The sequence below is a fragment of the Enhydra lutris genome, unplaced genomic scaffold, assembly GCF_002288905.1.
Source record: "Enhydra lutris kenyoni isolate GAN:26980312 unplaced genomic scaffold, ASM228890v2 scaffoldscaffold30, whole genome shotgun sequence".
Taxonomy (NCBI): domain Eukaryota; kingdom Metazoa; phylum Chordata; class Mammalia; order Carnivora; family Mustelidae; genus Enhydra; species Enhydra lutris.
In genome coordinates this window covers 8,976,947-8,993,885 of record NW_019154114.1, presented here as the reverse complement: position 1 = coordinate 8,993,885, position 16,939 = coordinate 8,976,947, and the positions used below count along the sequence as shown (strand labels likewise).

The following is a 16,939-nucleotide window of genomic DNA, read 5'->3' as shown; positions in this document are numbered from 1 at the left end:
ATTCTCTGATTTGGGAGTGTCCAAGACTTACTATGTAAGTCCAGTTTAAAATGTGGGACGCTGACACCCACCCATGGAGAGTCTAATCCACAGGGCTTGGGATGGAACACAGGGAAATGCATTTATTTTAAAAGATTTTATTTATTTATTTGACAGACAGAGATCACAAGTAGACAGAGAGGCAGGGAGAGAGAGAAGGGGAAGCAGGCTCACCACTGAGCAGAGAGCCCAACTTGGGGCTTGATCCCAGGACCCTGAGATCATGACCTGAGCAGGCAGAGGCTTAACCCACTGAGCCACCCAGGCGCCCCCAGGGAAATGTATTTTTTTTTTAAGATTTTATTTATTTATTTATTTGACAGAGAGAGCACAAGTAGGCAGAGAGGTAGGCAGAGGGAGAGGAAGAAGCAGGCTCCCCACTGAGCAGGGAGCCCAACATGGGGCTCGATCCCAGGACCCTGGGGGCACAACCTGAGCCGAAGGCAGATGCTTTAACCCACTGAGCCACCCAGACACCCCGGGAAATGTATTTTTAACAACTATTCCAGGTAGTTTAAGTGCAGTTGGTCCACAAACTGTATTTTGAAAAATTGTAAGTTTACCCTTCAAGACTCTTTTGTTCTCATTTGTGCCTCTATATGAGCTATCTCTGCTATCTCACCTCCTATTTACTCAATTTTCTTCAGTCTGGCTTCCAGCCTCCAAACTGCCCTATTCAAATGATGATCATGGCCCTCAGAATTCTATCTCCTGCCCCAATCTTCCCTTGGTTCTAATCGCATATCTAATTTTCTGCTAGACGTGTCCAAAAGATGTCCCCAACCACCTCAATTTCCAGTATCAGACTAGAAAGAAAACTATCTTTATTTGCAAACTACAAGATCTTATATATAGAAAATCCTAAGTGAGCCACAAAAAAGATAATTATAACCAATAAGTGAATTCAGCAAAGCTACAGAATACAATTTTTTTTTTAAGATTTTATTTATTTATTTGACAGATCACAAGTAGGCAGAGAGGCAGGCAGAGAGAGAGCCGGGGAAACAGGCTCCCCACTGAGCAGAGAGCCCAATGTGGGGCTCGATCCCAGGACCCTGGGATCATGACCTGAGCTGAAGGCAGAGGCTTTAATGCACTGAGCCACCCAGGCGCTCCCAAATTTTTTTAAATATATTTAGGATTTATTTATTTTGGGGGCGCTTGGGTGACTCAGTCGGTTAAGCGTCTGCCTTCAGCTCAGGTCATGATCCCAAGCTTCTGGGATCAAGGCCTGCATCAGGCTTCCTGCTCAGCAGGGGGTCCTCTTCTCCCTCTCCCTCTGCCTTCCCCCTCAAGCTCCATTTCTGTCTCTCTTTCAAATAAATCTTTTTTTTTTTAAGATTTTATTTGTTTATTTGACAGAGATCACAAGTAGGCAGAAAGGCAGGCAGAGAGAGAGGGGGAAAGGAAGCAGGTTCCCCACTGGGCAGAGAGCCCGACTTGGGGCTCGATCCCAGGACCCTGAGACCATGACCTGAGCTGAAGGCAGAGGCTTAACCCACTGAGCCACCCAGGCGCCCCACAAAAAAATTCCTTAAAAATAAAAAAAAAGATTTACTTTTGAGAGCAAGAGAGAAAGAAAACACACAAGAGGGGGAGGTAAAGGGCAGAGGGAGTAAGTCCTCAAGCAGACTCCCTGCTGAGCAGAAAGCCCAGTACAGAGATTCATCCCGGGACACTGAGATCATGACCTGAGCAGAAATCAAGAGTCAGACGCTTAACCAAATGAACCACAAAGGCACCCGAGATACAAAAATTTTTTAAAAAATCAACTGTATTTCCATGCATAAGGAATAAATAATTCAAAATAAAATTAGGAAACTTACTACATCTAAGATAACATCAAAAAGAATAAAATGAAAACAGTACAGTGAAAACTACAAAACATAGTTGAAAGAAGTTGCAGACCTGGGGCACCTGGGGGGCTCAGTGGGCTGAGCCTCTGCCTTCGGCTCGGGTCATGGTCTCAGGGTCCTGGGATCGAGCCCCACATCGGGCTCTCTGCTCAGTAGGGAGCCTGCTTCCCCCTCTCTCTCTTCCTGCCTCTCTGCCTACTTGTGATCCCTCTGTCAAATAAATAAATAAAATCTTTAAAAAAAAAAAAAAAAGAAGTTGCAGACCTAAGTAAATGGACAACATTCAGGGTTCATGGGTTAGAAGATATAATATTGTTAAGATGAAAAAACTCCTGAAACTGATCTACAGCAGTGTGATCCCTATCAAAATTCCAGCTGCCTTCATGGCAGAAACTGACACAAGAATCCTAAAATTCATATAGAGAAGTACGGTAGACTCAGAATAGACAAAACAATTTTAAAAAGAACAAAATTGGAGAACTCACATTCCCTAATTTCAAAACTCAACTATGGAGTATGGAGCTGGCATATACAGTACAGTACTTAGGGCATCTGGCTGGCTCAGTTGGTATAGTATCTGATTCTTGATCTTGGGGTCATGAGTTTGAGCACCACACTGGGTGTAGATATGACTTAAAAAAAAAAAAAAAAGCACAGCACTGATGTAAGAACAGACATAGAGCAATGGAACAGAGTTCATAAATAAACCTCTACATTTATGCACATTTGATTTCTGAGCAGGGTGTCAAGATAACTCCATGGGGAAAGAAGAGTCTTATCAATAAATGGTGCTGAACAATTAGAAAGCCATAGGCAAAAGAATAAAGTCAGATCCCTAACTTCATATCATATACAAAAATTAATTCAGAATGGATTACAGGCCTAAATATAAGACCTAAAACTATAAAACTCCTAGAAGAAAACAGTGGAAGAGATCTTGTGGTCTTAAGTCAGGCAAAGGTTTCTTAGGCATCAACACAAAAAGTAAAAGTGACATGGGATGCCAATCAGTGAAGCATCTGCCTTTGGCTCAAGTCATGACCCCCGGGCCTTGGGATCGAGTCCGGAGTCGGGGTCCCCGCGCAGTGGGGAGTCTGCTTCTCCTTCTGCCCACAGCCCCATCCCGTGCTCGTGTTCTCTCTCTCACACTCTCACTCTCTCAAATAAATAAAAACCTTTAAAAAATAAAGTGACAAAAAAGAAAATATAGAAAAATGGACTTCATCAAAAGTAAAAAACTGTCATGCTTCAACAGACACCATCAAGAAAGTAAAAAGATGACTCACCAGCTAGGAGAGAATAGTTGCAAATCATGAACATATTTAGAGACTTGTATCCAGAATAAAGAACTGCTACAATTCAGCAATAAAGACGAATAGCACAATTAAAAAATGGGCAAAGAATCTGAATAGATATTACTTCACAGAAGATATATAAAAGGCCAGCAAGCACATGAAAAGATGCTCCATCTCATTGTGACCAGAGAGATGCAATCAAAACCACAATGAGATAGCAGTTCACATCCCCTAGGATGACTATAATCGGAAAAGACAAACATTAGAAAGCGTTGGCAAAGATGTAAACCAACACCACTGGAGCGATCACGAAATGGTGCAGCCACTGTGGAAAGCAGTCTGGTAGTTCCTCAAAAGTTTAAACAGAGACCCACCATATGCTCCAGCAATTCCGCTCTCACATCTATATCCAAGAGAACTGAAAACACATGTCCACACAAGAACTCATACACACATGCTTGTTCAGAGTAGCATCATTCGTAAGAGCCAAAAGGTAGAAACAACCAAAACGCCCAGCAGCTGAGCAATGCATAAACCAAAGGTGGCACTATCTGTTTACACAATGAAACACTGTTCGGCCATAAAAAGAAATGAAGTACGGATACCTACAACGACATGGATGAGCTCTGAAAACACTAGGCTGAATATAGGAAGCCAGAAGCCAAGAATGTATGATTCCACTTACAGGAACTGTTCAGAACAGGAAAATCTGTAAGGACAGAACGGAGATCTGTGGTTGCCAGTGCTGTGGGAGTGGGGAATGGAGAATGATGCTAATGGATACGGGGTCCTGTTTTACGGTGATGAACCCATTCTAAAATTAGACTGTGGTTATGGCTGGATACCTCTCCGAATATACTAGAAGGCACTGAATTGTACACTTTTAGAGCATGAATGTTATGTGAATCATATCTCAATAAAACTGCTATTAAAAAAAAAAAAATCTCACTATTCTCCCCAAACATGCCAATGGCTTCTATATTCCCCACCCTGGTTAACAGTATCACCTACTACAAAGTAGGCTAAATTATGTAAAAATGGGACTTCATGATAGTTATCATGTTTTCAAATTGCCTAATAGTCTTTTTAAAAGTTTACATGAAAAAGATGTTATATCAATTGATATTTAATTCTGAGTCTGTTCTTACTTGGCCTTATTTCTTTGTATTTTATACAGATAAATCTATCTACCACCACTCTCGTTGTGTTTTGGATAAGTCATTTACATATGAAATAACATGCTGTTTTATTAATTTTGGAGTGTTTGCTAGACATTCAGTCTCTGATCTGAAAGTGAATATAAAAAAAAGAAAAAAAATGAGGAGTGCCTGGTGGATTAGTTGGTTGAGTGTCCTACTATTGATCTCAGCTCAAGCCTTGATCTCAGAGTTCTGAGTTCAGGGCCACACTGGGCTCTATGCTGGGCATGGAGACTACTTAAAAAACAAAAAAACGAGAATGAGAAAGTTCTAGTAAGTATTCAGAATGTGTAACAGTTCGAATTAAAAAATAGTTTCACAATCTCAAAAGCCAAGGTTCTATGTGGAAAATTACGGATAATTTTAACTTCCTTATATTTATACATCCAAATGTTCTGTAAAGAAAATGTAATGTTTTTATAATTTTAAAAAGTTGCTAAAAAAACAATCAAGGGCAACCCTGTAGCAATGAGTTCCTCTACTGTCCAGAATATAATCTCTAAATATCATTTTTCATTAAAATGAACCAGGAGTCCTTAGAAAAAGAGTTTATTCCTGGTCTGAGTCAGACAATGAAAAGATGAGCTTAGGACATCTTGTTGTGCCAGAACTTAATGGAAAATCCAGAATGCTATCATAAACTCCTGGGGTCATACTGAAAGGACAGAAGCCAATGTAAAGAGCTCCCACTAGCTGAAATGGGACAAAATGAGCAACAAAAAAAGTAATGGCTGTAATGAGTCAAAACAAATACATACAAGCCCATGAGCTCACAATGACAGACAAAAAGAATCATACAGAGTGTGAATATAAACTGAAAGACAAAACAATAGAGTTTCTAGAAAATAATAAAGGTGAATTTATTAAACTGTTCAACTGGACTATATTAAAATGAAGTAATCAAAAGACACCATTAAGATTCTGGTTCTGAGTAAGATGGAGAAGGCGCACTCCACCCTGTCTTTCCCACTAAATGCACCTGTAAGACCTAGACAGAATGCACAGAGCAGCTATACAAGGATGCCGAAAAGTAAAGAGTAGCACGCAGATTAGGGAAGAAGAACACAATGTGAATTACCACCCAAGCAGTGGCAAGTTTCTCATTGTTTCCTCCTGTGACATCTTCCAGCCCAGGACTCAGGAAGGCCCAAGATCAGAGGCAGGTGCTGGTGTGGACAGAGAGCTCTAGGAAATGCCCTCAGGTCCTGTCTTAAGGAGGAGAAAAAGGGTCTCCTAACACTCAGAGAGAGTGGAAGAAATTCCTCATCCCTTTCCCTCTTTTCATTTTCTTAAGTTCCAGCCCCCAAAAGTAGGGACACAGGAACCTAAAACTCTGAGGGGTGTGACTTCCTCTCTGGTTGGAAGATCTGCAATCCCACGGTATTGAATTTTTGGTCTGTTGTTTTTTTTGGTCTCCCTGTCCCACTGGGAGTCCTGCAGTGTGGATGCCCTTGCAGGACGTGTCCAACAGGGCAGGTTAAGTAAAACCCCAGGAAATAGCAAAGAGGAAGGAGATCTGGAAAATGACCCCCCTAAAGTTGTCTATGAACTCCAGGGCTTGCCCTTGAGGTATACAAATGTGAATGTGATCCCAAGCAGCAGGCCAAAATCTCTGCCAACTGAACTAAGGGATAGAGCCAAAGGGAGAGAAGAAACAGCACAATGCTGAAAAATGGTTTGAAGAAAGACAGGAAAACTCCTCTAGTGAGAAAGATTATAGTGAAACTTATGGATTCAAGAAGTTCAGTGAACCCCAAACAAACCCAATGAAATTCTAGCTCAGATACTATATAATCAAAGTGCTGAAAATTAAAGACAAAGTCTCAAGAGAAGCCGGAGAAAATGGAAGTACTATTTATACCGGAACAACAGTTCAAATGACGGCATGAAGGGTGTGCGGGAGGAGCTCTTCTGTACTAGCCCTCCAACTGCTCTGAAAATCCAAAGTTAGCTCCAAATAAAAAGTTAAACCAAAAAATACTGGCAGATATGTAAGAAGGTGAAAATGAAATATTTACTTACATTCAAAGATCAAAATGGGAAACCTCACAACAAATTTCAAATTTACAACAGGCTCTCATACCACACAAAAAACTTCTATTTGAAGTATTTCACTAGAAAACTTGGCAAAGCAGTGGTGGCTAAAGTAAGTCCACCATCTGGTTTCATGATCCCAAATAAATCTTACATCTTCAGGCCTTAGTTTCCTGAGTTTAAGACCAAGGAGTTGGATTAGGTGTTCTCATTTGATGGATCTCTCATCCTCCTCTAAACTCTCTCTCCAACAACTAAACAGCGGAGTATCTTAGAAGTTAAAAAGATGAAATTTAGAAGCAGATAGATGTATCTGCTTTCTGGCTCTGCTATTTGACTGGGGCATGTGACAGTCTCTCAGGAATAATCACATCTACCTAGAAGGTTTTAAGGGTTACATGAGACAAGGTATACAGAGTGCTCAGCACTTGAGAAAGCACTTGGCACACAGCAAGGGTATAAAACCAAAGCTAGTTATTATAATGAAAATTCTGCCTGCGTTAAGCCTCCTTTCCCTATGTTTAAGAATTCTTTCCGGGTATCGTGACAATTTCCACAGTTTTAACATCCCCCACCTACCCTACCCCCAGATCTGTATGTCCTAAGCTCTAGTTTCACATTGCCAACTACCTGTCAGACATCTCACCACCACTTAAAATGAAACATTCCCAAAACCAAGTCATCACCATCCCTATGAAGCAGCTCCTTCTCACAACTCAAGTCCTGACATTCTCCTGAAGTAACCCCGGCTTAAAACCTCAGTGTCAGCTTCCATTCTTAGGTTCTTTTCCTCGCTTCCCCTTTTAAGTCAGTCATCAACTCTCACCGATTATCCCTTCAAAAAGTCTCTCATTTGAACAATTCCTTCCCATTCTCCACTCCAGATCCCTATTAATTCACATCTGAATTATTCTCCACACTGGTGCCAGATTCACCTTCTCTGGCTCACTTGGATCCTCTCACTTCCTGCTATCATCTGCCAAATGAAGACTAAACTCCTGATACTGCCCTCAACACCCAGAACAATCTGGAATCGAATTCTCTGTGATTCACAGGACATACACTGAGGTGTCTAATCTCCCATCCAAAGTCCTCCTTTTCCTTTCTGCTTAACAAAATTCTGTCAATTTTTAGAGAACTCAAATACTACTTCTTCACAAAGGCTTCTCTGATTCCAGAGATCTCCTTGATTTTTCAGAGAAGAACAGTGATAAGGTACTTCCTTACCAGCTATCAAAATGTGTTATACAGGGGCACCTGGGTGGCTCAGTGGGTTAAAGCCTCTGCCTTCGGCTCAGGTCATGATCCCAGGGTCCTGGGATCGAGCCCCACATTGGGCTCTCTGCTCGGCGGGGAGCCTGCTTCCTCCTCACTCTCTGCCTGCTTCTCTGCCTACTTGTGACCTCCATCTGTCAAATAAATAAAATCTTTAAAAAATAAATAAATAAATAAATAAATAAAATAATTTTGGCATTAGCACGAGACAAATTGGTCAACTCTATCGTGTCCAAAAATAGAGCACTGCCTTTATAAGAACTTAAGAATAATAAAGATGATATTTCAAATCAGTAGGAAAAGGATGATGTATTCCATAAATGTTGTTAGGACAAAACACTATCTACCTATAGAGAAAAAGTAAAGTTTGATCCCTACCTTACGCATATTTCAAAAATCTAGAGTACTGAAAGTATAGATTGCCTTTATGACCTAGGTTAAGGAATATAAATGCATTAAAGGAAAGGACTCACCAAATCTGACTAAATAAAACTTTTGCACAAAAAAAAAAATTAAAAAAAAAAACAAACAAACTTCTGCACAATTAAAAACAATAAACAGGGGCACTTCGGTGGCTCAGTGGGTTAAGCCTCTGCCTTCAGCTCAGGTCATGATCTCAGGGTCCTGGGATCGAGTCCCACATCGGGCTCCCTGCTCAGCGGGGAGTCTGCTTCTCCCTCTCCCACTACCCTCTCATGCTCTCTCTCTAAGTAAATAAATAAAAAATATTAAAAAAAAAAAAACCAACAACATTCCAGGGTGCCTGGGTTGCTCAGTTGGTTAAGTGTCCGACTCTTGGTTTCAGCTCAGTTCATGGGCTCATGGGTCCTGAGATGGAACCCACGTCCGGCTCCAACCTCAGGAGGGGGTCTGCTTGAGATTCTATCCCTCTGCCCTCTCCCCATTTGCATGCGTGCTCGCTCTCTCTCAAATCTTTAAAAAAAAAAGTAACAACAACAAAAAACTATTCTACCATCCTTATACAATTATGTTTATGATTATGCACATCTTAGTCATATTTTATATGCATTTTTCACATTTATAATCATTGTGTCCATATATTTTTCCTCTGTAAAAAATGTAGTTTTAGGGGTGCCTGGGTGGCTCAGAGTTAAGTTAAAGCCTCTATCTTCGGCTCTGGTCATGATCCCAGGGTCCTGGGATCGAGCCCCGCATTGGGCTCTCTGCTCAGCAGGGAGCCTGCTTCCTCCTCTCTCTCTCTACCTGCCTCTCTGCCTGCTTGTGATCTGTCTGTCAAATAAATAAAAATTAAAAAATCTTTAAAAAAAACTTGTGAAATTAAAACTACTTTTTTTTTTTTTTAAAGATTTTTATTTATTTATTTGACAGAGATCACAAGTAGGCAGAGGCAGGCAGAGAGAGAGAGGAGGAAGCAAGCTCACTGTGAGCAGAGAGCCCAACACAGGGCTCAATCCCAGGACCCTGAGATCATGACCGGAGCCAAAGGCAGAGGCTTTAACCCACTGAGCCACCCAGGCACCACTACAGTCTCATTACTTATAGCATTTCAGTGTCTTACAATCACCTCCCAGGTCCATTCACTGCTATCAACTTGGTGTATATCTGTTCAGAATTTTCTAACTTATATTCATACCTAATATGTATTTGTAGAAATATATTTTGTGTACATAAGTGGTATTATTTGCTGTGGTCTTCATGCTTTTTCACTCAACCATATGTTTTGGAGATCTTTCCTTAGCTGTCTTCTATATGCAGTTCTCTAAGTTGCACAGTATTGAATATCATGTATTATAATTTATGTAACCATTTTGCTAGTGATAGACCTTTACAGTATTTCCAGTTTTGACTATTGCCAACAGCATTACAGTAAAATCGCCTCCTTTGTGCCCCTGTGTTTCCTCAGAGTAGATCTGTAAACATGAAATTAATGGGTCATAGAATATTTGCATTTAAAATAATGCAGAACAAATGTATAGCCCATCAGTATATCAAATTACCCCTTTACCCACAATTTCACCTTTTAATATTATTAGCATTTGAAAGTTTTACTAATATGATAAATAAAATGATGGTGTCTTTGTTTTCATTTTCGTTTACCTGAGTACTACTAGTATGGTTGAATGTTGCTTCGATTTTCATTGGATCTTTAGATTTCTTCTTCTTTGAATAACCCATTGATATTTCTGTGTAAATTTTTGTCTTATTTTCATATTGAACCAAAGAATATGTGTATGTATTCTAAGGATACATCCTTTGCATACTATATTTGCAAAAAAAAAAATGTTTTCTCGGCCTATAACTTGTCCTTAAATTTTGCTTATTTTTATTTATTTTTTTAAAAAGATTTTATTTATTTATTTGACAGAGAGAGAAAGCACAAGCAGGGTAGTGGTAGGCAGAGGGCGAGGAAGAGGGAGAAGCTGGCTCCTGGCTAAGGACCCAATCCCAGGACCCCAGGATCATGACCTGAGCCAAAGGCAGACACTTAACTGACTGAGCCACCCAGGCGCCCTGGGACAAAGATTAACTTTAACAATAATAACTGATGTTGGCAAAGGTACAAAGAAATGAGCATTCTCAAATGCTACTGATGAGAGCACATATCAGTATTGTCTGTACAATTTAGGAATATTTTGATAAAATTAAAAATATATATATATGTATGTATTGACTCAAAAATCGTATTTGTAGGGTGCCTGGATGGCTTAGTCGCTAAGCGTCTGCCTTCAGCTCAGGTCATGATCCCAGAGTCCTGGGATCGAGCCCCATATCGGGCTCCCTGCTCAGCGGGGAGCCTGCTTCTCTCTCTCTCCCTCTCCCCCGCTTGTGTTCCCTCTCTCACTGTGTCTCTCTCTGTCAAGTAAACAAAATCTTAAAAAAAAAAAATCGTATTTATAGCAATTATGTCCTTATCCCTCCACCCTAGAGATCAGCTACTCTGCTGACTTTTATTATCATTTCCTTGCTTTCTTCATATTTTTGCCACTTATATATGCATCCTGGATCAGTTATAGCAGGTTAAACTACTGCAATGAAAAGAACATAATGGCTCAAACACAAAAGAAATGTAATCCTCTTAGGGTAGACACTGCAGGTTTCTGAGGTCAACACTATCAAGAAACTCAGGCTGATGACAGCTTTGCCATTTCAACATATGACTTCTAATACTGCTTTAATGAATGCCATCCTAGCCCATGGAAGAAGACAAGGGCACTAACCAGATACAGAGGGACACGTGGGTGGCTCAGTCAGTTAAGTGTCTGCCTTTGGCTCAAGTCATGATCCCAGGATCCTGGAATTGAACCCTACCATCGGGCTCCCACTCAGCAGGGAACCTGCTTTTCCCTCTGCCTGCTCTTGCTCTCTCTCTTTCTCTCTGACAAATAAACAAAATCTTCAAAAAAAAAAAAAAAAAAAAAAAAGGAACCAGGTACAGAAGCAGCACAATTCCACTCCATACCAGGGAAGAAAACTGTGTCACATGTGTGCAAACCTAACTGCAAAAAAAGGCTGGGAAGTGACATGTAGTTGGGCAGTCATGTGCCAACTGTAACTCTATTATTATGGAAGGAAAGAACAAATTTTGACGGACAGATAGTAATACTGCCACACATCTGTAAACAATATGGCTGAATTTTGTCTGGTTTTGAACTTTAAATGAATGGAAACATACTACGTGATTCTTCTGTATCTGGCTTCATTTTTTTGTGCTTATGCTCTTTGGAAAAAACTGTCTTAGGGTGCCTGGGTGGCTCAGTGGGTTAAGCCTCTGCCTTCGGCTCAGGTCATGATCTCAGGGCCCTGGGATCGAGTCCCGCGTCAGGCTCTCTGCTCAGCAGGGAGCCTGCTTCCCCCCCACTCTCTGCCTGTCTCTCTGCCTATTTGTGATCTCTCTCTGTGTGTCAAATAAATAAATAAAATCTTTAAAAGAAAGAAAGGAAGAAAGAAAGAAAATGTTCAGGCTGGGACTTATACTACCTGAGCCACAGAGCCCCAGAATTACAACTTCACTAGTAAATCACACCTTCTAGACTCCTCTTCCTCATACACAAATAAAGAGTTCATTAATGTGCTCTCTTAATCTCTGTGACTGATCATGCTACCTACTCATCTTTAGTCAATTATGTTATTTCCACAGCTTTTATCATGAATTTGCACTGAGCCAGTCATTCCACTAACTCACTTTCCCCCAGAACTCCCTTTCCAGCAACACTACTAATGAACATTTGCAAAATGGCTGCTTGGGGTACGGGGTATCTTTTAGATCCAGCAAGCACAGCAACATTAACTGGTTTGAACTTAGGCCTTTATGACCCTGGCCTCATTAACACTATATGCTAACTAAGCTAACTCACCAAAGACACTCTATATAAAATATTTAAAGCTGATTACTAAGCTATTTGCTTCTAAGAGAATATTTCAGATATTTTTTCTTCTCCTATCAGTGGTTGTCTCAGGATTCAGGAACTGAGTGGATAGAGGAACAAGGTGAGAGGGAAGCACACTTTTTGTGATCGTTTTAAGACAGGTCCACAAATTCTTCGCTAGTTCTCTCTCCAAAAGGTGGGGCCTAATTTCCCTCTCTAGAGGGTAGGCTGTATATGGTGGCTCACTTCGACTAAACAGAAAGTGGTAATAATGTAGGTGACTTATGAAGCTTGATCATAAAAAATACTGAGGCCTCCGTGTGTGTGTGTCTGTGTGTGTGTGTGTGTGTGTGTGCACGTGCACATGTGTGTAAGTCTGTCTCATCATTGACAGAAGCTAGTTGCCTAATCAGGAAGACACTCAGGCAGCCTTAGAAAGAGGTCTATCAAGTGAAAAACTGAGACATCCTATGAAAGCTGGGTACCAGCTACTGAGACCTACCAGCAGCTGTTTGAGTGAGCCACGCTCAAAGCGACTGTCTCAGCCCCAATCAAGCCATTGGATGACTATACCTTCAACCAAAAGACTGACTACAATTTCATGCAACCCAAACCGGAACCATCCAACTAAATTACTCCTAGATTTTTGACACGCACAAACTATATAATAAATACTTATTATCATTTTAACTCACAAAGTTTTTTTTTAAGTTTATTTATGTTTTTTAGTAATCTCTACACCCAGTGTGAGCTGCAAGTTCTACCAACTGAGCCACCCAGGTGCCCCCTAAGTTACTAAGTTGCTCTTTTTTTAAGATTTTATTTATTTATTTTAGAGAAAGAGCACATGACTCAGGGGAGGGGCAGAGGAGAGGAAGAGAATCTCAAGCTGACTCCACACTGAGCCTGGAGCCCCATGCAGGGCTGGATCTCACAACCCTGAGATCATGACCTGAGCCAAAACCAAGAGTTGGACACTTAACCAACTGAGCCACCTGGGAACTCCCATAAGTTACTAAATTTTGAGGTACTTCGTTACATAGACAAGAGATAATACATATATATATATATATATATATATATATATATATATATTTTTTTTTTTTTTTAACTTTTGGTTTTGGTGCCATTTATACATATTTTCTAGTTTCAAAAATAATTAGCTTAAAAAACCTCTTTCCCAAACGTAATTTTCTCACTCAAATTATACTAGCTTCTCTAAATTAATAGAGCCCATATTTGGAAATGTTCTCTGTTAAAGACCCCCTCCCCTCAAAAACACAGTAAGAACTACAAACTGGTACTCTTTTAGACTCTATTAGAAATATTTTCTTAAGGGTATATGAAGATCCTGGGCATGCTATCATGCTCATCAGGTGGTGGCACAAGATTACTGTATTAGGGCCAATACTCCTGCAATATACAACTGGGTGCAATGCAATCTCAGTGCTTCAAAGGAGCTTGCTGACACTTTCAGGCTCAACTCTCACCTTAGAATAAAACATATAAACAGAACTCATGTTCAACCACAATCACAAAAGGAACATGTTACTGATCCAAGTTGTTTTCTTTTTTAACCCAAGTTTTATAGGTTTAAATGGGCTGTGCTCTTCAAATTAATCTAAAGAATTTTCCTCTTTAATTCCTTTTTTTTTAGGGGGGGGGGTGGTGGTAAGAGGGAAAAGCAGAGAGAATATTCTTTTTTTTTTTTTTTTTTAAAGATTTTATTTATTTATTTGTCAGAGACAGAGGGAGAGAGAGTGAGCAAGCACAGGCAGACAGAGAGGCAGGCAGAGGCAGAGGGAGAAGCAGGCTCCCTGCCGAGCAAGGAGCCCGATGTGGGACTCGATCCCAGGATGCTGGGATCATGACCCGAGCCTAAGGCAGCTGCTTAACCAACTGAGCCACCCAGGTGTCCCCAGAGAGAATATTCTAAGTAGGCTCCATGCCTAGTGCGGAACCCGACACAGGGCTCAATCTCACAACCCTGAGATCATGGCCTGAGCCAAAATCAAGAGATGGACCCAGGCATCCCATGGATTTTTCCTATTCAATTTCAATCTAGCAACTATTTTCCTTTCATGAACTAGCAATGAACACAAAGTAATCGAAATAAAATAAAATAAAACCAATTTTTAAGGAATATGTCACAAAACAGTGTTATGATGAAAAATTAAACATAAAATCTTTTGTGAAGTGCATTAAATAAAGCTATCTTGTGACATTATGTCACAAGAGTTGTATTATGAAGTATACAGAGGGGCACCTGGCTGGCTCAGTCAGTAGACCATGACACTCTTGATCTCGAGTGGTAAGTTCAAGCCCACACTGGGTATAGAAATTACTTAAAAATAAACACCAACCGGGGCGCCTGGGTGGCTCAGTGGGTTAAAGCCTCTGCCTTCGGCCCAGGTCGTGTTCCCAGGGTCCTGGGATCGAGCCCCGCATTGGGCTGTCTGCTCGGCAGGGAGCCTGTTTCCTCCTCTCTCTCTCTCTCTCTGCCTGACTCTCCATCTACTTGTGATATCTCTCTCTGCCAAATGAATAAATAAAATCTTTAAAAAAAATAAAAAATAAAAATAAATAAACACCAACCAAAAACAACAACAACAACAAAAAAGAAGTATACAGAAATTTAATCGACACTTTCAGGAATGAGAGCAGGGAATTTTAGTAAGTAACTTTGCCTACTATATACTAATCATTCAGTTATTAGTTTGATTGTTTGATAAGTAGGTCATACTAATTCAAATTTTTCAAAATCACTTGGTGTTAAATGGCTCTGTCACTTAATAGCTGTATGACCTTGAACAAGTTGTTTAACTTCCCTGCCTCAGATTTCTCATCTGTTGAAGAAGATAATAGTTCCTATGGCATAAGGTAGTTGTAATAAACCAGGTAATTCACAACCATAAAATCACACAGTAATACTCACACAATAGTACTCAACAGTCATAGTATTAGTAGACTATGTATATTTGGAAAGCAATATTCAGAAAGTATTTAGTTTTAATAAGTCTAATTTTATTATTGAAGTGATCAGGTGAAAAACAGATGATGGGGGAAAAATGCACCAAAGGAGAAACAAGAGTTAAAGAAATCCTAGATTTCAAGCCCACTAAATTTAATAATATATAGATTTGACAAATGTATTCATCAAATGTCAAGTCATATCTGATAATGACCGCCTAGCTCTCAACATTCTTGAGCTATCCAGAACTCCATGGTTTTTTATAAGGCACCAGAAAGTAAAACTGATACTGAAAAGCATGATTTGATCAAGATTCTGACAAAGAAATAAAATGATTCTAGTTTTAAGTCAGCAAAAACACTAGAACAAGAAGAACAAAAATAAAGACGGGAAGGTGTTTTGGCTAATACTTCGGAGTCTCCCTTAACTACAACTCACCTTCTTCTTTTCGTTGTTTTTTTAATCACACTAGTTAAATGGCTTAAAAACACCTTTTGTTAAAATGCTTTTAAAAAGCTGAAGACAGAAAGGAGCACAAATGATCAACTAAAAGCAATTAAACACATTCAGAAAGCCACTGATGAATTCTTACCACCATAAAATCGAAGCATACAGCCAAGGTCAGGATCTGTTGCCTCCTCCTGTATACGCACAGGGTCATCAAATCCCAGCCTGGATAAGTAATCATACACAATCTGAAGAGGTCGTTCAGTAGGTTCCAGTCTCCTGCTTACACAATTCAAAAGAGAAGTATTCAGTAAGAAATAAAAATGCTTCATTTAATATTTATAATCTTTTAATATGTTCTAGATTTTTACTTCTGTATCAAGATTTTCTTTAATATCATATGATACAACTAATCTAAACAGGAAGTGCTCAGAGGTTTTGGTCTCAGGACCCCTCTTTAGTCTTTGAGGACCCCCAAAGAGCTTTTGTTTACATGGGGTATACCTACTGGTATTTACTCAATGAGGAGCTCAAATTAATGATTTCCAAATAATGGGGATGCCTAAGTGGTTCAGTCGTTTGAGCTGCCCACATAATCAGAGATGCAGTCTTTGAATTGCCTACTGCGTTTCAGGTACTATGTTTTCCACTGGCTTCAGAGATGATTTTCGCATAAAAATTAGGAGTGAATAATTCCCCAGAAATCATTCTACCATGTGGTCCCAAATGAAAGCTAAATTAAAGTCAGAATGTCTAGTAATTATTTGTGGCCTCTGGTGACACTGCACATTCTAAATCATATAGACCTAAAGCACTTAAAATACGTAAATATTAAAATTTTTAGGGGCATCTGGGTGGCTCAGTCATTAAGCCTCTGCCTTCAGCTCAGGTCATGGTCCCAGGGTCCTGGGATCGGGCCCTGCATCGGGCTCCCTGCTCATCGGGAAAGCCTGCTTCTCCCTCTCCCACTCCCCCTGCTTGTGTTCCCTCTCTCACTGTGTCTCTGTCAAATGAACAAATAATATCTTTAAAATATATATATATATAAAACAAAAACCTTCCAGGCATATTTTGATAGAAGGGACTACATCAGTAATAACACAAGACAGTCCTTTTACAACTGTTTTATCAGAAAGCAAATAGTTATAAATCAATACAGTCACTAAGAGTATAGGCTCCAAAAGTCAGACTGCCTGGGTTTAGTCTTAGTTCTGCCATTTATTTATCAGCTGCGTGCCCTTGGACAATTTATTCAACCTGTCTTAAATTCCTCATCAGTATAATGGGAATACAATAGTACTTAACTCACAGAGTTGTTATTAAATATACTTACTTACAAGATATTATATAGTAACTAAAGTGTTCAGCAAAACATCTTATATATAATAGTATTTAATAACACACTGATGACTCATGCAAAAAAATTCTTAGAATTTTAATTTTAAATTAGAAATTTTATTTAATTAGAATAAAA

At 39.8% G+C, this 16,939-nt stretch overlaps 1 protein-coding gene across 2 annotated transcripts in view; it reads right to left on the bottom strand.

Annotated features, from left to right (window-relative positions):
* LOC111152971 (PH domain and leucine rich repeat protein phosphatase 2) overlaps positions 1-16,939 on the bottom strand; it is a 67,406-nt gene that overhangs the window by 40,287 nt on the left and 10,180 nt on the right. For both annotated transcript variants that reach the window (XM_022511735.1, XM_022511736.1), the window contains exon 2: positions 15,611-15,744. In XM_022511735.1, coding sequence (XP_022367443.1) covers positions 15,611-15,744 — 134 coding nt within the window. The remainder of the gene's footprint in view (positions 1-15,610; positions 15,745-16,939) is intronic.